This window comes from Solanum lycopersicum, chromosome 10 (assembly GCF_036512215.1).
Source record: "Solanum lycopersicum chromosome 10, SLM_r2.1".
NCBI lineage: Eukaryota > Viridiplantae > Streptophyta > Magnoliopsida > Solanales > Solanaceae > Solanum > Solanum lycopersicum.
The window spans coordinates 27364937-27389702 of record NC_090809.1 but is presented as its reverse complement, the minus strand read 5'-3'; the positions used below and the strand labels follow the sequence as shown (position 1 = coordinate 27389702).

At 31.8% G+C, this 24766-nt stretch overlaps 1 protein-coding gene and 1 long non-coding RNA gene across 5 annotated transcripts; both read right to left on the bottom strand.

Moving 5' to 3' along the window:
- Positions 1-7310: 7310 nt before the first annotated feature.
- LOC138338992 (uncharacterized) lies at positions 7311-8109 on the bottom strand. The gene is made up of 2 exons (XR_011211927.1): positions 8001-8109; positions 7311-7565 (listed from the first exon to the last, which is right to left on the bottom strand). It is a non-coding gene; the product is annotated as an uncharacterized lncRNA (long non-coding RNA).
- A 2700-nt stretch (positions 8110-10809) lies between these two features.
- On the bottom strand, positions 10810-23503 carry LOC101257613 (protein EI24 homolog). Of its 4 annotated transcripts, XR_002028783.3 has the most exons (13): positions 23304-23503; positions 23168-23233; positions 20375-20525; positions 17673-17725; positions 16688-16822; positions 16492-16555; positions 16295-16380; positions 16137-16219; positions 15595-15671; positions 13784-13899; positions 13277-13362; positions 12673-12933; positions 10810-11252 (listed from the first exon to the last, which is right to left on the bottom strand). XR_002028783.3 is itself a non-coding variant. In XM_004248788.5 (11 exons), exons 1-11 carry the CDS (start codon positions 23414-23416, stop codon positions 11186-11188), a joined length of 1011 nt encoding a protein of 336 aa, XP_004248836.1. In that variant the 5' UTR covers positions 23417-23503; the 3' UTR covers positions 10810-11185. The 4 variants fall into 4 exon arrangements, 1 of the variants encoding a protein (XP_004248836.1); XR_002028784.3 differs by lacking the exon at positions 12673-12933; XR_011212158.1 differs by lacking the exons at positions 12673-12933; positions 13277-13362 and having other exon boundaries at positions 13784-14718.
- Positions 23504-24766: the final 1263 nt, after the last annotated feature.

Here is a 24766-nt window from a genome sequence, read left to right as displayed (position 1 = left end):
GGGTTAATGCAAAAGACTATTGGCGACTCTTAAGAAACTGACATTGTTGAAATTTCATTCCATTCCATTTTAGGTCAGTCAGTTGGTTCTACAATGAAACTTCAAGGTGAAATCAACCATAAAAAAGGTTTTAGTACTTGTGAATAGTGGTCCTACACATAATTTTAAGGTTGAATCGATTGTAGAGAAGCATAAGCTCCCAGTACACATAGGTCAAACATTTGGCGTGCAAATAGGGAATGAGAAATTATTCGCTGCAATCAAGTTTGCCAAAATCTTCAAATTCAATTGCCATGTTTTACCATCACTCGGGATTATTATCATTTTGCACTAGAAGGGGTTGATTTTGTTTTTGATATCAACTAATTAGTTTCTCTCAATGCTATTCAAGCTAATTGGAAGGATATGTTCATAATCTCAATTGTAAGGAGAAACGTTAGAAGCTGCAAGGGATGACATCGGTTAGTTCAATGGGTTTACTATCACCTTGAAGAAGCTAGTTGGGAGATCTATTATCTCATTGTAGATTAGGCTCCTTTTTTTTGCCTTAAGGAAAAGGCAACTTTTCAGAGGGGATGCACTAATACAAATTACGAACTACCTATTTATATTAGTTTCTTTTTAAAGAGGATAAAATATATAAGCAGTATTTATCTATAAAAGTTATTGGCAACAGTTATTAGGCAGTTATCTACAAAAATAACTACTTTTGTATTAGGAGCTATCTTTATGTTTACTATAAATATATGTATCTAGAAAAGATTCTGTAAGAAGAAGAAAAGTATTACATTTGTCTTATGTTTGGAGAGTTTTCCACTCCATATAGACTTAGTTATTGGTTGATGAAGTGTTTAAGATTCTTGCACTTAATTTAATCAAGTAATGTTTTATTTTCATCTTGGTTTCTATTAGTTTCCTCCTTATATGTCTAAATTTACTGTTGTAACAACGGTTTTAAACTCTACCAATCGCAGCAGTGCTATCACAATGAATTAAAATAAGAGGAATTGATTTTTCAGTATATAAGGTATTTGAAATAACAAATCTCTTAACCAATTTGTTTCCTCACTAGCTAAAGCTAAAGCTATTAGTTCAGCCTTCATGGTAGAGTTAGCATTTATGGTTTGCTTTTTTGATGTCTTACAAATAGCACCACCACCAAAGAAAAAAACATAACCAACGGTAGAATAGGAATCAAGTAATAAAGTGTTCCAATCCGCATCACAAAAGTCTTCATGTACATCAGGATATTTTTATAGCATGCCAATGTTCATTACCTAGCTTTCTTGTAAACATGTCAAGTAGTCCTACTACGTAAACAATATCAAGGCTAGTGTATTTAGTCATATATATCAAACTTTTGATTATGCTAGCATATTCCTTTTGATTTATTACACCATTTTCACTTTCAGCAGAAAATATGTGAACACTAGACTCAAAAGGAGTTCTAACATGCTTGAAATCATGAAATTTATAATTTTTTCAAAAAAAATTCAACATAATGTGAATGGTCAAGAAACATTCATCACATGTTCTTGTTATTCCAAAAATAAAATTTGTCTCACCAAGATTTTTCATATCAAAATGGCTTCTAAGAATACTTTTAGTTTCATCAATAACATTCATGGTAGAGCCAAAGATCAATAAATCATCAACATATAGGCAGATAATCACATGTGAATTATTCCAAGACTTATGATATATGCACTTATCACACTCATTTGTTTAAAACTACTTTCAATTATGGAGGAATCAAACTTTCATGTCGTTACTTAGGTGCATATTTCAAGCCATATAGGTATTTAGTAAGTTTACATATTTTCCTTTCTTGGTCTACTTCAACAAAACACTCGGATTAATCCATGTAAAGTTTTAAATTTCGGTCTCCATTTTAAAAAGCAGTTTTACATTCATTTGATGAGTTTGCAAATGAAAAATTGCAGTCATAGCAATTTAAAGTCTTATAAATGTAATTCTTGTTACCGGTGAAAAAGTATCAAAGAATTCTACGTTTTCTAGTTATTTAAAATCTTATACAACAAGTATAGACTTATATTTATCAATGGATCCATTTGGTTTCAATTTTTTCATACCACTCATTTGCAACCAATTGTGCTACGACCCGTGGTAAATCAACTCTCTTCCAAATTTTATTAGAAATTAAAGATTTAATTTCATCATTTACTACCTCTTTCCAAAAAATAAAGTCATGTGAAGACAAAACTTCGTTCGAAGTGAGAGCGTCATCTCCAATACTAAACACATAAAAATCAAAACCAAAATCTTTTCCTACTCTTGCTCTTTGGCTTCTTGTTAACTCAAAATTCTAAACTTCTTTATCTTTCAAAGTAGAAGTAGAATAACTAGATAGTGACAAAATATTTTGTTCAAACCTTTGACCCCTACTATTTTTAAAATCAAATGAAAATTTATTTTCATGAAAAATAGTGTCACCAGATTCTATTATAACATTATCTTCAAGATTAAAAAATTTAAAGGTTCTATTTGAAGCATAACCAAAGAAAACAATCTTGGGATCCATTAGCCTCATAAAGGATAGACAAACTCAAACTCTTAGATATCCCAAACTTGGATTGTAACCTTTCATAGTTCAAAAGGTATCAGTTTTGACTTTTTCTAAGGCAAAAGATTCAACACATAACAAGCAGTTAAAATAGTTTAACCCCAAAAATTTAATGGTGCATGTGACTCAAGCATGATATTACTCAATTCAATCAAAGCTCTATTTTCCTTTCCTCTACACCATTAGATGAAGGAGAATAAGGAGAAATAGTTTCATGAACTACACCGAATGATCTAACAAAATAATTAAACTCATTTAACTATATTTACGGTCTCTATAACTTCTAATTCTTTTTATTTTTCTTCCAAACTGATTTTCAACCTCATGGAGATAATTTTAAAATTTTCAAAAGCATCACTTTTATTTTTCATCAAGTAAATGTATGTAAACTTTGAAAAATTATCAGAAAGTGATAAAATATCTATTATCCACGAGTTAAAATTTCGCCAAATTCATAAATATCAGTATGAATTAATTTTAACTAATCATTTTTTCTTTCAACTTGAAAATGAGATCTTTTAGTGATTTTGGCTTTACTACAAGTCTCACACTTTTCAAAATTCTTTTTAACTATTGAGATTAATCCTAATCTACTCATGGTTCCAATAATGATCGTTAATATGACACAAATAAGCATGTCAAAAATTGGTAGTTAAAGCATATACGAAGAAGTGGAAATTTTATTGATTTCGACATGTTTTTTTTACATCTCATCACAAGCATACCACTTTCCCATAGAAATACACTTCTTCACAATTATATATTGATTAGATTCAATAATCTGTTTAAAGACTTCTTTATTAAGAAAAAAACTAGAGGTCAATTTTTTTTCTCATGGGAGGAGTATAAAGTAGATCTTTCAAAGTTAATGCCCTTCCAGAAGTAAAGTACAATTCGACATCTCTCGTTCCAAGCATTTAAGTTATGTAAGAATCACAAAGAATGATAGTTTTGGGCTCCTCAAAATGAGTACATTTTTTAAATCAAACATGTATGTTTGCGGCAGAATCAATCCTCAATCCATCAACAATCTCAAACATGTTTATGTCTGCAATCACCTCCACAAAAGGTTCTTCAGTAATGATTGTTTGAGGATTAGGACCAAGTTTCCGAAATCTATAAAATCGAGCAATATGTAAACTCTTGTCACAAACAAAGTACAGTCCATTTTATTGAACTTGTTCATTTTGTTCTTAGTTATCTTCACTATTATTTTCTAGAATTTTTTCTTCTTAGTCTTCAAAGAAGTATTTTGGTGAGATTCAAGAGTAGCATATTTGAAGTAATAAAACTTACCTTCATTGTGATGTTGATCTCTTTTGTTTGTTAAATTGCATCTTGGCCCCTTGACTCTTCTTCCATGTGAAATTTCATTATCAAGGCTTCAAGGGAGGTCTCTTTTTGTTTGTGACGCATAATTTTTTTAAATTCCTTCCAAGAAGGTGTAAGTTTATCTAATATACCACAAACAATAAGGTTGTCTCCAATTTTTATCTCCTCATACCTAAGCTCTCCAACAATCATTATAAAATCTTGAGTTTGGTCTACCACTTATTTGTTATCCACCATTTGAAAATATAAAAATCTACTAGCCGCATAATTTTTCGCTCCAACCTCTTTGGTATCTTACTCTGCAATAATTTTCAAATTTTCTTTGTACTATAGTAAGTTCTATCATAATAATCATAAAAATTATAAGATAGACAATTAAGAATATAATATTGGCACTTATAGGAATCATCATCGTACTTTTTTATTTTTTCTAAATGAGAAATAGTTTCATCATCATTAATAGAGGTGATGTCTTCTTTATTAGAATTTTTTTTTAGTTTACACATAAGGACATTAAGAAGACTTAAGTAGAAAAGTACTTACCCTTCATCTCTTGAAATGGTTATCATTGAAACGGAATGGCTTGTTAAGGTCTCTCATCTTGACATTCGCGAATTTTTCAATTGTAGTCATGGTGATCTCATTAAAATTGTTACTAAAAAAATTAAAATATAACAACGCTACAAGATTACAATTGAAAATAAAATAAAGTATATAGTCTCTTCAGACTAAGTCGCAGATATTTCACTCTCTTTACGGAAATTCAAGTCCACTGCAGCAAATATTTTTCATCGGTCATGTAGTCCTTCTTGATTCGTCCCCTCCAGGATACCATAGCCTTAACACAAAGTAACTCAACATCTCGAAAGAAGAGTTGAGTCCAAATTTTTATAAAAGAACACCTCCCTTCAACTAATAAAAACTCTTTTCTTGACTAATTCTTTCGCTCTATATTTTTCTTATGTGTAAACCAAATGAAAAACACCATTATGTATAGTAGAAGAAGTCTTATGAGCAATGAATAGAAAGATAATGGGGTAATAAATAGTGAAGAAAAATAGTCTAGAGGTTACATATGTTACATAGGTTACAAAGATTAATGGAGGAATAAAGAGTGAGATAACGAAGATTGAATGGGGTAGAAGTGATGGATACAAACGGCTAAACCATGTTGTCAATTCTGCCAGAAAGAGAGTAGTAATAAATATGCACTAACGTTAGGTGTAATATGTTGCAATCAATATTCTCGTGAACATTAGCACTCGATGAGAAGTCAACCAACCGCAATATTTTAGAGCATTTTAGTATATTAAAATGTCACTTACACTAACAATAATTTTTTTAAAGAGTTGTGACATTTTCGATAAGGCACAATAAATATTTGTTCATTCTTTGTTTTCTATAAATAGAGGGATCTTCTCTCATTTTAAAACAACGAAAATTCTGAACTTCTTCTTCATTTACACAATTAAATAATATTTTTTATATCAATATGATGCTAAATAGAATCATTAATTATATCCTTAGAGGATCTATTCCTTTAAACTTTGCGTACTATTGGGGAAAAAAATTTCAAGGGGACAATGTACACTCGACGAGCTCGACTTTTTCCTTTATGTTTCATTCTATTATTACAAATCCTTGTATGTTTTATACTTTGTTGTTTATGTTTCTGTAAAGTTATTGTTATAAGTATTTGTTGGTACAAATTATAACACACGTTAATTGAATATTCATGTTTTCTCTACTGAAATTGTAGTTTCAAATTGAACTTCATCACACTCAGGTATGTTGATTTTTTAAAAGCACCCGAATAAACTTAATAGTTTTATGTGATATTTTCCCAACAAGTATAATAATAAGTTGAGTTATTGTCCTATATGATACATTCTCCCTTTAATTTTTTATTTTAATAATTATTTATGATACATTTTAATGGGAAACTTTAAAATTATATGTGTAAAGCAAACGGCATGGCAGAACTTTCTACACATTAAAATTAGAATATTTGTTCATTTTTTCAGTCTTTTAAAATTTATTTATCCCTTCTCCAAGGATTATTTATAAATTTCGTAATATTAAATTCCTATGCAAGGTGCGGGTGATTTTATCATACATAGTTGATTTCCGTATTATATTAGTCATGTACTCTCTTGTTGAGTTCCCTATGAGTTGGAAAGAATTTTGAGACTTATCTTTTGTTCTTATGTTGTATTCTCTTTATGTGATATTCATAATATCATGCTTATGTCAACTAGATTATTTAGAGCCTAATGGGGTCCTATCTGTCATGTCACACAAATTCTATAGAAAATGAAGATAGTTATTAAAATATTTGTGATAGATAGTTGTTGCAACAACTATGATAATTTCTAGAGAAATTACAATAGTTGTTTAAGCATCTAAAGCAATTGCTTAAATTGTTAGAACAACTTAAACAATTGCTTGAGCCGTTGCAACAATAATTGATTTATTATAGCAACTTCTGCATAGTTGCTGCTGGAACTTCGACAATTGTTTTATTTTATTTTTTTGTTAGAAAATAAGGTGGAATAGGAACTTGTGAAGGAGATAGTACATGTGACAGAGGAGAAGATTGGTGGTAATGGTGGAAGAAGAGGTAATGATTGTTATGCTTATGGTGAAGGAGGAGAAGGAGGAAGAGGCGGTGGTAGAAGAGGAAAAAATGTGGTGGAGAAGGAGGAGATGATGGTAGTGTCAATGATGGCGTAAGTAGAAAAGGATAGGAATAATGGTAGCGGCAGAGAGGGAGAGGGAGAGGTGGTAAGTATGAGAAAATAGTATCTTTGTGTAAATAATGAAATTAGTGTTATTAACATTAATTTTCTAATTTTTACCTTTACTCAAATAATTAACTTGTACAACGTTTTCTTAGTTTTGAAATTTTTTTGTCACATTTAAACACATTTCTCGAGTTCCTCTAGAAACTTGGGTTATTTGTTGCGCAGACAGATGAAGCGTTTGAGCACAGGAGTTACTGGATTTGTTGACTTATCATCTATTTACATTAAAATAGTAGTAAATTTGGATTGGTTTTCTCAAGGAGCATCATTCAATACGGATGAAAAAATTGCTAGGTGTTTTCGGAGGATTTTGGATCCATTTTTCTTCTTTTTCCATCATTATGGCCCTAGCGTTCTGTCTCCCTTCATTTTTGTTTTGTAGTTTCAATTCTACCTGAGCTTCATCTAATTTTCATCCCCAATTTAAAATTGTCGATCACAATTAATATGGTTAATTATGTTCTTTTCAGTTGCAACTAAGATTTGACGAAATAATAAACAAGACAAAACTATATATATACACACACATACATATATACACACGCATACATACTTGAAAGAAAGGTATGATGTAAGAATGAATGGAACAATTCTTACGGAAATGATTGATTGATATTTTATTGATAACTCAATATTTTTTATAAAAAGGGAGAGTTCGAAATATTGAAGCTAACAATTGTAAACACAAACACAACTTAATGGGCCTTGATTTCCACCAGTGCAAACTCCATTTCCATTATGTTTTTGTAAACATTCACTTTGACACTCAGCCATGGTGCATTCACTGGCCTTCAAAGTTTCAGAACATCTTTGTTGGGTTTTCACTTGTGTACTTGTCATTGCAACTACATCAAAAAAAAAAAAAGATACTAAAAATTATGTGTTAGGTATAACTTTTGATGCGAAAACACCATAACAATGTTTCAACCTTACAAGTGAAGAATTAAGATTTATATGCATATATTGTCATGGTTTTTGAAATCCATGATAGCAATGAGTAAAACTTCATTGCAAATTCTGAAATTTCATCCAAAAAACTATGATGGAATTTCACTTTCTCTATTTTTATGATAAAGTCATGAATTCCCAAAAGAAAGAGAGACTATTTTTAATGGTTTTTTTAATTTGTTGCTATTTTTCAACTAAATTCTAAAAATTGTCATTTTAAAAATTTTATCAAAAATATTAGCACTGTTATCTTTTATCATAAACACAACCATAAAAATAGAAAAAACAATTTGGATAATAATTAAATTTTTTTAAAAAGAAAAAAAACAAACCTGAAATGATGCGAAAGAAGAAAATGATAAGAGTTCAAAAACTTGGCCATATTGCTTATAGAATTTGATAAACTCAAATGTTTAAAGAAATTTCTAGAGTTGTGTGTTTTGGTAGAGGAAGGTTAAAAGGGCTTTTATAGTGTGAATTTTCTAGATCTATAATATACAAATTATTGGACAATTGAAATAAAAGAAATCATTAATGAAATACAATTACATTAATCAACTTTCAAGATTATGATGTTGCTTCCATAAATGCTCTATTATTAATGCATAAAAATGAGCATTTTTGTTCCTTTTCTTCTTCTTTTTTTTTATGTTCAGCTAAAAATTGTTCAGATTATAGATTTTTCAATTATATTAGTGCAAAACTTTTTTAAAAGAAATTAAAATATCATCATTTTGAGGTGAAAATATTGAATAATATATTTTTTAAAATATTACATTATATTTAAAAAGAAATATAAATATTAGATATTTAATTAATTGCATTATATGTGAATAATATGCTCATTATAAAATAATACATATAATGTTAAATAATGAAATAGAGAGATTAATAGTAGTTCTCCCAATTTGAAGAACTTTATTCACCCCTCTATAAGTAGTAGTAATTTTTTATGAAGAAAAGTCTTTCTTTATAGTAAATAATGAAATAGAGAGGTGAATAGTAGTTCTCCCAATTTGAAGAACTTTATTCACCCCTCTATAAGTAGTAGTAATTTTTTATGAAGAAAAGTCTTTCTTTATGTATAGTAAAAGTTCTTTTAAAATTATATTTAAGCAATCATATCATATATTTATATAAAAGGGAATCCTAGGCCCGCCTACGTGGCGTCACCACAAGCTAGAATCTCCTTTTAAATTTTGATTATTTTCAAAAATAATCTTCCCCTTTCATGAAGAGATGTGGCTTTTATGAATAGCTATGACTTTTATGAAGAGTTGCGATTTTTATGAATAGTGACTCAAAAATAGTTCTCTTTTCATGATAAGATGTGACTTTTATGAAAATTGACTTTTATGAAGAGTTACAATTTTTATGACGAATTACAACTTGTAGGAATATGGCCATAATGCTTTTGTGAACGAATACTCTAGAAAGGATAGTGTGAACGTTCTAGAAATTTCATATTGCTTATAGAACTTGGCCATAATGCTTTTGTGCCTTATCGATGAGTTTTCACCTTTTCGATAAGGCACAAAAGTATTCTTTCACACTATCCTTTCTTGAGGGATTTCCTCTCGTTTTAAAATAACGAGAATTCTGAACTGTTACTTCTTGTTTTTTTTCTGCACAATTAAATATTCAAGTATTTTGCTCGTGTTGAATGACTCAGAAACCATTGTTTCTCTATCAATATAAAAAAATCGGTCCATCTTGAAAGGATCTATTCCATTAAACCTCGAGTATCATAGTGCCGGCCACGACCAGGGTGTAGGCTCGGAGCGTGATAGAAGAGTTGTGACTTTTACATCAAAAATTTTTACTTATGTAAAAAGTTGTGACTTTTATAAAACGTAATATAAATATATTGTAAAGATTAATAACAATATCATGAACTTGATAAATGTCGTTGAAATTCTTGATTGCCAAAGATAAATAAATAATAATGTTTTAATTGAAACAAGTAATAGAAAGTATAATTGCGGTAAGGAAATTATTTTTCACTCATAAGCAGGGAGATTATTTTTCTTCTTTCATTATATTAATTACAAAAAATAAATAACAATCTTTAAATACGTGATGAATATTTTTAAGTATAGCAGCAAAAGAATTCATGACCCCATCTCTACTTTGGAGTGTGGTTTGAAGTTCTGTAAAGGGAATAGTGTTAAATAACATATACTTGAAGATAGGCGTGTATAAAATTGAATCGAAAATTGAGTTAAATTGGAAAAAGTTGACTAGTAGTTTAGTTTGACTTGGTTTGATATTGGAAAAAAAAATCCGACTATATATGGATTGGATTGGTTTTAACAAAAAAAAATAATTCGAGACCAAACCAACCCGACATTATATATGCAATTTTAAAATTTTATTGTATACATAAAAATATCTGATTTGATATAATTTTAGAATATTTCTTATAGATTTCATAGTTTTTATCTTTTATTATACTATTTCATGTTTAAAATTTAGAATTCGAAATGATCTAATAGAGATTATAGTACATACATATTGATAATTATAATAAAACTTTAATCAAAATCAAATTAATACTACTGTAAAAATGAAATCAATTCAACGCTAATAATGACAATAATATTGAATATATATTCTTTAATTTTACATTGGTTTAGACGATTAAAATATGTCATTTAATTTTAATTTTCCTTGAATATTTAGTAATGTAATCAATATTTATTAAACTTATTTTAGTATGACTTAGTACTTTTAAGTTATGGTTATTTTAGTTATGACTTTACAACATTTATTTTCTATGATAATTTCATTATTATTTTTTGATAAATATTTTTGTATCATCAATACTCATCTCATATTGTTATTTACTTAAAAAAAACACATTAGATAATTGTATTTTGGTTGGACTAAAGAAATATTTGGAGCACAAATTAATTATATGTTAGTATGCAAACTTAACCGAAAAAATCCAAAAATCTGAAAAAATTAGAGGTTTATTAGTTTGATTTGATTTATAAATTTAAAAGTTCGACAAAATGGTTTGATTTGGTATTTGAAAAACCCGACCAACCCAAGGTTGAAAAATCCGAATTTTATTAATTTGGTTTGATATAAAAACTTAATCAACCTGGTCATGTACACCCTACTTGAGGATAAGTAATATATGAGAATAATATGATTAAACCATAAATTAAAGTGTTCGTGTGACAAAAAATTAATCAGCTATGACAAAATTAATAACTTAATACATAGAGATATGTTCATATGAAAGAATGACCAAACCAGTTACAAATTACTCTGTACATAAGATACAGAAGGAATCACCATAAGTTGCTATCTTCCATTTGTGATAGCAGCAAATCTGGATTTACTTCTTCCTCTCTTCCCAAAAAAATGATAACGAGCACATGTTCATATTGTGATCGTGGATAAATTAGGAACATCGTTGACCCATACAAATATAAATTTCATAAATAAGATACAGAGGTTATGCATGGATATGGAGCGTTGGGAGTAGATCAGACATGTTCATTCTATTTTAGAGTGCCTTGTTCACATTAATTTGCTGGTGCGATTTTGAAGAAAATAATTTTAAGACTCGCATTCTGCAAAAGAAGACAACAAACAGAATTAGTTTTAACACATAAAGAGGTAACCAGTATGACTCGGGCTGAAAGCAGAATAGCTGGCATGAGAAAATTATGACTCTAGCGTTCCTATGCTTGCTTGTAACTTGTAAGTACAGTTGTTTCTCGAATTCCAGAAAGAAGAAGGTTCGAGTATTCACTTTCAGATCAACTCTTCAGAGATGGAAGATAGGGAGCATCCTGCCCTTGCAGAAGAAGAAAAAAGGGCAGAAATGTGGATTGCAGGATTTTTGGTCAAACATTGTAACCATGTCTCAGCCTGCTACTTCATCCACCAATTCTCACTCTCACAATACTCACAAGAATACACTACTAAACAATGCCTTCAAGATACGTGCAATGCCTTCACTACTAAGCAATGGTGGAACATCAAGGTCGGAAACTCTCAATGGAAAGATTTCTTTTGGGCGAAATATTGCCAAAGAATAAAACCAGTAAGATCAAGGTATGGTGTTCTGGTCAATCTCAAGCTTGGAATGCAATTTGTAAAATCAAGAGCCAAGTAGATACGTGTATCTTTTGGAAGATTGGTAAGGGTGATATCGATGCTGGGTATGATAATTGGTCAGAATTAGGCCCATTGTGGAAATATCTTCCTCCTGGTAGTAAACCAAGAATGCTAAAGCTCAAAGATGCTATTCTAGACAACCATAGAAATTGGGATGGCTGGGATATTTATCTACCTGATTATGTTAGAATCAAGATCAACTCCATGATAATTGTTATTAGGGAAGATATCCTTTATAGAGCAATTTGGACTATGAACACAAGAGGAATTTTCACTATTGCTTCTGCTTGGCAACTTTTAAGCCAAAAAAAGCAAAAAAATTGGATTGATTCAATGACTTGGCAAAAAGCTGTCCCCTCAAAATGAACTTTATCGTTTGGAGGGCTTTGAGAGATGGGCTCCCCACTGATGCTAGAGTAGTTAAAATGGGAATCACTATTAAAACTACTTGTTGCTGTAGGATCTCTACTTTTGAATCTACTGACCATCTTTTTTGCAGGGGAAATTATGCTCTAGATGTCTGGAAAGTCATTTGTGGTACATTTGGAATTCCTTCCAAGGACATACTCCTCAGACAACTCTTAATCAATTGGTGGAGACAAAATACGTCTAATCCAGTGTATAGTATCATTGTCAAATATCTCCCTGCTCTTACCATATGGGAGATTTGGAAATCAAGATGTGAGGCCAAGTATGGCTCACAAAAGATAAATGTGAACAAATCCATTTCTCAGATTGCTTTCAATATTTCCCAACTAGTAAACCACTTCTTAGGCTCTAATAAGATGAAAGCTAGTTGGGAGGAGGTCTTAAAAATCATTTCAAGCAATGTTTACTTTTAAGAAATTACTTTCATCAAGTGGAACAAACCTTCTCTCTTTTTTGTTAAACTTAACACTGATGGTAGTTGCAGGAACGGTAGCTGTGGAGGAGGAGGTATTGTGAGAGACCACGAAGGCAAACTCATCATAGCTTTCTCATTGGAATTAGGACAAGGCACTAACAACTGGGCGGAAGCAGTAGCTTTACACTTTGGAATGTCGTGGTGCAAAAACAATGGCTACCAAAATGTGCAGGCAGAGAGTGATACCAAGTTGTTGGTGGATTGCATCAAGAAGAAGTCTACACCACCTTGGACAATAGCAAATGAAGTCAAAAGGCTGCAGGACCTATTAAATCCAAGTGAATACTCTATAACACATTGCTATAGGGAGATTAATCAAGTGGCCGACAAGCTAGCTTCTCTCAGTCACAAGTACAACACCAACATTTTATACTCTAAGACTGGTGAACTCCCCTCCCAAATCAAAGGGCTCATAACAACTGATTGTTGGAGTCTTCCGATTATAAGAGTCTCCAACAGAATGAAGAAGGATTTTACTTTCAATCCGCCGTGACAAATTCATATATAGGATCCTCCCATATATGTGTATAATGGGATTAGTCACACTAAATACCTACCTTAGGCATTTACCTTTTCATCTCAACTGTAATAGGTAGATCATCCCATATTCCACACGGAGGGAAGAATTGGACTGTGTTTCTTCTGCCTCAAATCAACTGTTATGGTGTGTTTTGGAAGATGAATAAAATTGTTAGTAAAAAAAAAACTCACAAAAAGAAACAGAGAAAACTTTTCCATACAAACCACCCCATTCAGGCAATCCCTCTGACGCCTTTAACTTTCCCACAACATTTTACCTTTTCCTCAGGACCACTGGCCTTCAACCACTATAAACCCACCTTGACTGCAACAATACTGCTGTAACTGATTTAGGAGCTTAATTATATGGAGCTCTGGCATTGGTATTGGTGATTTGAGAAATATTGGTATGGAATGTCTTCCAACAAGATGATGATGACAAGATTACCAAAATTCAATAATGACACCCAATCGACATATATTATAGTTTAAAAGTTACAACATCAATACTAACAAGAATATCCAAAACATCCAAAAGGCAAAATCCAGAAAACTTACGACATGTAATCGGCAATGAAAAATATTGGTACCCTTCCTAATTCAGCACCTCTCCATTTTCTTCTAGGTAAGGCAACAATTTTGTCAGCTTCCGAGCCTGTTGCGGTCAAAACAAACTACGGGAGATAACAGTTAGCATGAGACAAGAACCTACAGGGACAAGCATAACCATCATAGCTGATACTAACTTAAATTGTATGAATCAAAGAAACATGAAACCATGAGCAGATAATTTTCTCAAGAATGTACATATGCAAGCTAATTTGTGGCGATTTAGAATCATAACATGAATTATATTCATATTAGCCCTGAAGTATTGCATCCTTCTATAAGCTACATTCATATACAGACGGCAAGAGAATTCAAGCATAGTGAAAGCCAAAACACAAGCATAACCATCATAGCTGATACTAACTTAAATCATATGTATCAAAGAAACATGAAACTAGTAACAGAGAGTTTTCTCAAGCATGTACATATGCAAGATAATTTGTGGCTCAGTTAGAATCATAAAATGAATACCCCCTCCCAAGTGTTTAAGTATATTTTGGAACCAGTCTCTCCCGTATCACTATTGGAAAGAGGAAAAACGCATTATTAGGAAAGGGGATGCAACAAAGCTTCGACCATTTATCTAAATCTAGCCTGTTGGGATACAACAGGCTTATAATGAGCATGAATTTAATGCACTATGAGACAAGAAAAATACTTGAAAAAGAAGCTTAAAAGAAAACATTTACATCAACTTCATGTTAAGAAACACTTTTAAGAATTGCAGAGGTATGTTCCTAAGCAAAATTTATTAGGTGACTCAAAAAGGCTTCCTTTCTTCCTATGCAGTACATCACATCCAGCTCAAAAGTGTCAAGCCCACAAATGATCTGTCACGTCAAAGTTCATGAAGTGCAACCTTGTAAATGAGCTACCTCTTCAACCTATTCGAGAAATCTGTTAGAATAGGAGTAGTGACAAGAATAGTATATGAAATCCTACTAGGGAAGGGAAGGGAAGGGAAGGGAATGTCCTATTTGTAAATGGAATGTAATGTAGTGTCCTAGTTGGAAAAGGAGTCTACTGTAGTGTCTATAAATAGTGTATCAATGTGATAGTATATAATAATATTTCTCTTATAATTCTCATATGGCAACAGAGACTATGATCTTGGTAGAGAATTTTTTTTAAAAAAAAAGTTCCAGCAGCTGATGGGAGGTTATAACTCATATAGCCGCTCATCTAGCCAACGATTATGTTAGCAAAAGTTGGGGCACATAATTAAAAAAATTCGGATAACTGAGAAATCATCAAAGAGCAGTGGCGTACAGTTTGAAACCCCATGGTTAATGGGCCTGCCTCTCTACTCTTCTCCATTTAAGAAATTGTAGAGTTCAAAACCTAATTTAAGAAATTATTCCAAAACTAGAACTTGTCATATGATCCATATTTCTGCATGTTTCGCAATTGAAACTATCTTCAGACAGCTAACCAAAAGCTATGACCCTCAACAAGTACTATAAGAAGCAATTTTGGATGCACTTTTTCCTGTGTGTTGGGAGTTCTCTAGCAGTTCTTCAAAATTTCCATTTTTTATTCCTTTCCCAGTCAAAAGTAAAGCACACAAGGATTTTGCGTTCATCACCTCCTATGATGACATGATGCAGTAAGATTCATGCAAAAAGGTAGAAAGTTGCGAGCAGATACAGAAAGAGTAAAAATAACAAATAACAGCTTACAATTTTAATCATCATCATGCAAACCTTGTTATAAGCAAAAGAATTAGACAAGAAATAACAGGAATTGGAACTTGTATTTACCAGTGGAAACAGTATAGCCAGAAACCCACAGCTCACTAGTGGAGAGAAAAGAAACATTGCCAGTACACATGGATTTCCTGGATAGTTAAAAGATATATTAACTTTTGCAAGAAAGATGATCCATGTAACTTAAAAGAAAATTCTGAAAATGTTCAGCACTACTTGGTGTTGAAACGGAAAAATGTCACAGAAGATCTAAGAAAAAAATAGAAACTCTAAACGACAATGTGACAGCAGGACCACTCAAATTGTTGATTTGACTCAGGAGAACTTCTCTTTTTAAATGTTTACTAATGATATAAACAGGAGCTGACAACTATCAGAATGTTATTCGACACCAAAAGGTCAATTTTGTGTTAATGAGTTCACAAGCAATTAAGTCCCAGATACCAATCTCAGGAAAATAATGTAAAAATTTGGGAATGACAAAGAGCGCTCATGAGGTTTCTAAGAGACTAAGACAACTACATCATATCTTTGAACATAAACTGATAAAACAAACCATTGCAAAGAATAGAAATCGATATAAAGAAATATAGTACCAAAACCAGCAAAAAATGCCCAGTTTGATTCAAAGAAGTCCAGCCTCTTGTCTAAGCTTAGTCCAGACAGATTCCACTTATACCTGGAAAGATATGCAATTTTTAATGAACATCCATATCAACTTACTAGCAATATCAAGCTAAAAAGAAGCACTTACTCAAAACAATAGTATGCATACAACCATGACAGAAGCATAAAATTTAGAGCTTTTCCTATGTAGGGGATAAATCCAGTAACATAAACCTGCACAGTATTGAGAACCAATGGACTTTGAAGTTAGAAATTGAGGAGACGGATAAGCAAGGACATGTAAAGCAGTTCACCTCATTCGAAAAGAGAAAAAAAAAGGATCACCTCCATCAAGAAGAAAGTCAGCAAGAGGACCGAATAAAGCTGCTCCGCTATACTGATCATAACCCTGCATAAGATAAACAGCAAAATAGAACTCTCACAACTGTGAAGACACATAGCTCTGTATGGAACATATTGTTTTAAGCAAGAAAATATTGCTGTAGTGTACAACATTAACCAGAGAAAAACAGAACAATACCCTTCAAGATCAGTTGATTTTTCCCTTTGAACGGTGTTTTGCGAAGTTTGGGGCTCCTTTTGATCAGATAACTTTGTATCATGATCCCCATAATTCTCCAAAGCAAAAAACCCATATTTAGCAATATCATTGTACCTGAGTTAAAACACCGGAGGAATAAATCGTTTCAAACATAGAAGATCTAGACAGTGTCCTAAGTAAGAATGTATGCATTGTAAACATGGATGTTGATGTACGCTAACCTTGGTCGTGATCACATATTTATACCTTTACATGCTCAAGTAAGAATGTATGCATAGTAAACATGGATGTTCATGTATGCTTACCATGGTCGTGATCGCATATTTTTATACCTTTACATGCTCAATCACGAATCTTGGTTTGTTCTTTTTTGCTAAAGGATATTCTACATATTGATCGCTTACCCTTCAAGAGTCCTTTATTTTAGGTTAGATACTAGTATTTTCATGTAGCTATCAACGGTGAGTTTATAGAAATCCTATTTGTGTCGCAACACAAATTATTTACTATTGAAATAAATTGGATTTAAATAGAATATGATGGACACAGAGGGTTCATATAACTGACTCCACTATCTTAAATTGAAGATAGATTGATTATTGACACTACTATAACCCCTCCCAGACACTAAGGCAATCTTAAGTGCAACTTTAGAGACCTTGACATGCAGGGGCGTCTATAGTTTCTGTGTATTTGTATTTAAAAATCACTTAATATATATGAATAATTTATCAAGAACCTAGTGAACCGTCTTTTCTAGAATCAAGAACCCACAAACTCAATGTAATATCCTGACTCTGCCTCTATTGAAGGCTAAATACGCCTAAGATAAATCTCAATGTGATATACGTTCTCTAAATATTTTGGTAGTATTGACCCAAAATGAAAAGGCTATATATATATATATATATATATATATATATATATATATATATATATATGAAAAGGTAAAGGAAACTATTACCAGATATTGCTGAGAATAAGGCTGAATATGTACAAGGGGTAAAACCACAAAACCTGAAAGTTACGATGAAACAGAGATATTAGGCAAACACCAGTGCATAATACAGATGAAACACTGAACACGATTTTTTGTATAAATTAGCTAGCCATATTAGGCAAACACCAGTGAGTAATGAGACCTTCGTCTTCTTCAGCAGCTTGTCATGATTATTAGCATATTAGCATTAACTTTGGTTTTACGCCCCCCACCCCACCACCACCCCTTACCCACCCTCAGCATGTAGAGATGAACACTTGAAAATGGAAAAGTAACACACCTGAGTTAACTCATTTGATATTGACTTCTAATTTTCACCTTTATTCCCCACTATCATGTTAATTTATTTTTTTCAATCTATTTATAATCATTATAACATATTCTATTTAGGCTATTCAGAGTACAAGTAAATGTTATTGCCCATAGATCAATTCTGAAGCGTGAAATTTTTAATGAATGACTACAAAAGGTGTGCAAATAAGGAAGATGTGGGAACTCAATCCCATGTCAGAAAACTGCAATATTTTAAATATCTATCAAATTAGTAAAGAAAAAAATAGAATAACACGACTCACCCTAATTATTTATATTTTTAAGGGAAAAATCCATTTTTCTGTTCTAACTCGACATATGTCAATTTCTCAAAGCATAGTCAGTTTCAAATAGGGATAATTTTTGTTCAAATAATTTACGCCTAAACCCAAAAAAAGAACAAAAATATAAGTTAGGTGTCTTCCCCTCCCTCAAACACACCTCATCTTCATCCCTACATCCCATAATAATTGTTTAGATTGTATACAAATATTTTGAAAATAATATTTTTTACTTACCAAACACAATATTTTTCAAGAAATCATTTTTCATGGCAAAGCATATATATTCCATCATACCGAACACATAATTAATCATAAGTCAAACACCCCATATTTTAAAATATTCAAGTGTCATATATGTACATGGGTAACTCTTTGTTTTATTGTTGCTACGTATAATGTTGATAATAATAACATGTTATTCTTCTCATTAGAGAACATCAAGTACATGTAAAAGGTCTATCAACCTTCAATAAAATTCTAAATAATATACTAATAATAAGAAGTATTTTCATGTATCTCAAATTACTAAAAAAAACTTTCTAATCCATTTTTCCATTCATGAAAAGTACTCATATATATCATTTTCGTGATCTTAAGATAATTGACAAGTATTAATGTAAGTCTATTTCATGTTTTTATAACCTTGAAAATAATTTCACATCCGTTAAGCTACCAAATTGTATATCAACTGAATGTTTTTATATCAATTGAATGTTTTTATTTGGTCAAACGAATAAAAAAGTATCCTCAAGCATATGTTACTCCTAATCATGGATATAATTTAATATATACAATATGAGATCATCAAACAATAAGTATATACCATAATAAATGTAGTTTCTCATTTTATAAATCACATAGTGCAGAAAAATTAAAGAATGAGTAGAAAAAGTAGACTCCAATTTAGTGTCACTTTCTCATTGATATGGCTTTGGTATTGTATTCTGCCAACCTGTAGTCAATATTATTATTATGATAAATGATATTCCACCAATATCACGCAAAATCAGCATGAAAACTTAAAAATTCTTATTTTTAACATGTATGTGATGGTTAATGCATTGAAGTGTTTGTGCCTCTTCATTTTCTTCTTTTGTTTGCACAGATCATGGATTTAATATAATTTGCTTTGTAAATCCTGTTTCTCTCAACATATTAATATCTAGAGGGTTTAAATTTTATTATACTAAATAGATCCTCCATCTGGAAGAAATTTGAGTCCTATTTGTCTATGTATTTTTTTTTCCAAGAAAGGGCACTTTTTCATGTCTTTGAATTATCCGTATGGTGTGGTTGTGACGACGTACCAAACCTCTGGAGAGCCTAACAGGTTTGGTTAATCATGAAGAGTTGTGATTTGTGATGGTAATTTTCTTGGGGTTTTAATTAGAATATTTGGGACGATTAAGGTATTTAATTATTTATAAGGGTGTTTAGGTAATATAACTTCTAAGTAGGTAGTTCATGCTTTTAATATAACAAAAAATATTTACACCTCCGCAGCTGCTATAAGCCATTAGAGGACTGATCAAGACTTGTATCCGGATTCAGTCTTCCTTCACTGGAGTGGAGCTCCAACAATATACTGCTATTAAAATGTTTAGATTTCCCAAAGAAAATACACCGTAAATTTCGTCTTTGAACTCAAACCGCATCCATCTAAATTCTGTAGTGAAATTTAGTACGTAAAGGATGTCAATTTAATCTAATCCAGTTCACACTTGGGTAGCACAGATATCAGTAAAGAGTTCTTCATTCCTCTAAGCACAGATTTGGGTTTTGTTAAGCTTCTGGTAAATTTAATTAGCATGTCTACACAACTAGTTGCGTGGACTCTTGACTTTTGATGCCACACCCGTCTCGGATTCTTCAAAGATACACTACTTTTGGCGAATCCGACACGTACCGGTTGGCATATTTGAAGAGTCCGAGCAACATAGTTAACAAAAGTAGGCAACTACATTTTCAATTTTTTCATAGAAAAAATGATCTAAAACGGAAAAAGAATCCATGTTGATCACGTGATTAATGAAGAGGTCACTAGGCTCACATTGAGAAGAGTATACTCACATATATAAGTTGTACAAGTCCAACGCGTAAGAATCGATAAAACTCCAAAATACTGCTAAATGAACATGGCTGTTGTGAATTGATTAGTCGGCTATGACCAGGTAATATCCATTCCAATGCAGGGATGATAACTGATTTCAGAACAAAGATACTGCAAATGGAAAATATATTATATATCTCAAGGTTAACACTAAATTGTGCATCTTAAATTGATTTTTATAAGCCAGCATAAAAACTATAACATGATGAAAGAAAACAATGTCATTCATTCTCATATCAGAGCATACTCAAAATGTCAGGGTTGATGCACATTGAGTTAAGTGGTGTCGTCCGACACCGCTTTGTCGAAAATTTCATCAAATGTACCTATGTACATAATTCGTGGGGGAAACATATATAATATTGAATGATACCATTTGACAAGTGTATATTCCAAGATCCAGCGTACAAGCTGTTTTGTTACTTCAGAGAGGTGATATTCGAACCTCCCACGTGAATTTCTTCAGAACTCCATGACCTTATCCCCTTCTTTCAACTAAAGGCATGTAAACTTTTGTCTCCATGATTTTCTTCTTCTTTTGCCTAATTCTTGAAGTTCAAAGGGAAGTGTGATTTTCTCATGTTTCTCCTGCTGTGTTAGAGGCCTATTTTCAGCAATACTGTCAATTACAGCAAAGCTCCCCAAAATTATTATTTATTTAGTTTTGGGAGAGGTACGATATACTATTAATCTTTTAGCACAAGGGTAGTAGTGAACCCATATTTACAGTTCCAGAAAATTACCAAACATAAAAGCCTGTTTGGATTGACTTATAAGCCAAAAGTCATAATTTAGAACTGGCTTATTTTTTCTTATTTTGTCTCAACTACAAGTGCTTATAAAAACTTATTTTATGTTATTCAAACACTAAAAACTGCTTAAAAGCATCTAAAATAAGTCAATCCGAACAGGTTCATAATCCATTCTTTTTTCAATTCTACCAAATATCTCCTTATTCCCCAAGCCTTGATATCCCTTTTTAAACATTCTGCACTAAAATGTAGTCAAGACTGCCATTTTACATTATAACTCTAGTATTCTACTTTATCAATAAAACCATCTACTTGTTAACACATATTGTAAATTTGAAAGATGATGTGATTGTCTCCCAATTTATATTCAGCAAGATGGGCCTGTGATCTAATAAAACTTAGAGCAGGGTGATTAGTTTTATTCTTCTGAAGGCTTCACTCCACTCCCCTGATCTGAGAAATTTGTCAATGCGAGAGGCTTGGTCAATGTTCCCATCCCTTGACCACATGTATCTTGCCCCTTACTATGGTGAGTCTACCAAGGATGGCTCGTATTAGATTACAGAACATCAACATTACCCATGACCTACAACTGCAATTTTTCCTTCACCTCCAGACCTTGTTACATTAAAATCTCCACCTATTACCCATGGGATATCCCATAAGCTTTTCACCGCTGGTAAATTGAAATCCATAAGTCCTTCGCTTATTGTTATTATGTGGACCATAAATACCTGTGAAAATTTTTCTCCATAAAGCCTTCCAGTACTACACACATCAAACAGAATAGGCGGCATACTAATAGTCGACGCCCTTCCATGAACTTTTTCCTGTAATACTAGAATGTAACCTTAACTACACAAGCTCAATCTGCCCATTTGTTCCCGCATATATTTTTTATTATTGTTTCTGTCGATTCTTTCCACGTATGCCTGTTGAAAACACCAGATATCCGCCTTCAATTTATGCATGATTAATTTGATAACTCTGCACTTATTACTAACATTAAGGCCCCTTACATTTACAGATCCCTTCTTTGCAACCCAACTTCCTTCCATATAACAAAATTATGATTCTCAAAGATAATTCCACTGAACAATTAAGTACTTGAGAAACAGTTTACCTGTCGTCATGCAATGTTTATAATATTTTCAAATATCTAGGTGACATAAGTGCATTTGAAACCTAATATATAGTATTGTCACCACATAGAATCATCAAGACCTTTTGATTTCTCCCCTTGCATTTGTACATTGCAAGCACACAACTTTTCTAAGAGGAAACCTTTTTTTATCATTATCATGTTTGTGAGCATCATATTTCAGTCAATCAGCAAATTAGATTGAGTGGGCTATTCAAATAGAGTGTATCGATCGAAATCAACTTCATTATAATATAAACCCTGGTAGCAAACTACTAATATATTTTACTAAAACTCACGTATGGACATGCATAATACTTTTAATGAATAGTCAATAGTGAAGCTCTTTAGAAACTTGCATAAAATCATTGTATAATTATTATCAGGAAACCCAACTTTTTGGTTTTTCAATAATAATGGTGTCGGGGTATTCCACGGGTACCTCACAGTCAATGGTGGAGCTAGAATTTTCATAAGGGGTGTCAATGGTTGTAGTAACAAATATAATTATGAGGCTAGCAAGGCTTGAACACGTCACTTAAAGAATTTTCACAACACCTTAATTACTAGACTAAGCCTTTGTGTCAACAGATGTCAATATTTGTGTATATATATATATGTATGTATATATATTAAACCAAAATTTGACCTATGTAATTTTCCGGCTAATAGTGTACCCTTGGGCAAGCATGGCCCTGCCTTTGCTAACAGTTACCAAACTTTTTGGTCTCTGTGGGGGGTCTGAATCAGAATCTCCCTTGGTCTTCCTTATTGATAGACCACTAGAAAGCTAGCATTGAATTAATAACCGATTCCCAACCCAAAACAAGAGTACAATTTGAGAGAGAGCGAGAAAGAACCTTCCTAAGAAGATGAATCCATTCAACAAAAAACACTGACCGGTACGGATGGCAAGCTGTTTTGACCTACAAAATAAGCACAAGGAAAATCAAAACAATGAATAGATACGATTGAGTAATTGAAAAGGGATCGTACCTGAGAGAGTAGATGATCACACGATGGAGACAGCAAGCTTCTCTTACGCCGTTCACCCACTGCACCAACGCTTGCTTTGACTGGTTTTGAACTCTCTCCACTAATGGGCCCATGCTTTCCAATCACACGAGACGAGTCCCCAACTGATCTCACCAACCATTAGCAAGTTTTGTTATATATATAACTACAAGACCAATTTTACCTTGTATAATTATATTATAAAACTTACTAATATAAAAAAATATACCGTCAAATTAACAATTTCCCCCGTATCAATTACTAGTAACCAGTAAAGGGGCCAACAATATTTTGTTAAATATGTAAAATATAAATTTATTTCATTATTAAAATGGTCATAATTTTATTGGTCAAAATTACTATCTAGAGGTTAAAGGGTCAAAAGAAAGTTAACCTTTCACTTAAGTTGCATAAATTATAATGGTTAAAAAAAAAAAAAAAACTCTTAAACTTGTATGTGTTGGTAATCTATTTCTTATTATAGCATCCAGTGTAGTACCACTTATATAAAAAAAAACTTATTTTATAAAATTAATTACTAAAGGTATTTGATAAGTTTTTTTTATCTTTTTCATGTCAATTAGACTTTATTTTTTAGCCTCTTTTTTTTTTTGGTTGGATAGATATTTTAAGTTATTAATTATTGTAATTTATTGTACTTGTTATGTAATTCTTAAATAACATATGTTATTTTTCATATTCCAATTTATATGACGTTGACAGAATTTTAAGGGTTCCCGATCTTTTTATATGTCTTTAAAATATTTTTAAGTTGTCAATTTTTGAGATTTATAGTAAGTTTATTTCATTTTCAAATAACATATGTTATTTATGTTATTTGAGGCATGATAGAATTTTGAGAATCAACTAGATTTTTATGTCTATTAAATATTTCAAATTATCAATTATTGTAATTTGTAGTATTATTTAAGTCAAGCCCAGTGGCTATCCCCTGAACATAAGCACGGGACCTAGGATCACGAGTTACCCCAAGCTAACCCTGAGTTGACATATCATAAGCATACTTACACAACTGAACAAAAGATACTATGTTGAAGCTTAAAACATGAGATAAGCTGAACCAATGGGGGATACACAATAAGTTTGAATATATAAATATTGAGCAAGAGTTTGAGATACTGAACTATAACTTAAACAACAAAGTTGATTATATCTATGTCTGATATAAGCCTCTATCTGACTAAAGATTTTGGAACATGCCCCAGCTAACTCTAGCAAAACTGAAATTAAAATGAAAAGTCTGAATGTAAAAGAACATGTCTATCATCATCAAAGAATGAGAAATCGCCATTAATACTGTTGAATATGGATCGGGGACCAATGTACACGTGATATGAACGTTGAGGACCTGAACCTACATTACGAAAAGATATAGCATTGAGTATGCATCAATACTTGAAAGGTATTGAGCATGCATGATAGGA

Coding starts and splice junctions, on each gene's coding strand:
- LOC101257613 (XM_004248788.5), bottom strand. CDS start 23,416: ATGGGCCCATTAGTGGAGAGAGTTCAAAACCAGTCAAAGCAAGCGTTG. Junction 23,234..23,303: donor GTGATCATCTACTCTCTCAG/GTACGATCCCTT, acceptor CTTATTTTGTAG/GTCAAAACAGCTTGCCATCC. Junction 16,823..17,672: donor CTTATTCTCAGCAATATCTG/GTAATAGTTTCC, acceptor GTTTTAACTCAG/GTACAATGATATTGCTAAAT.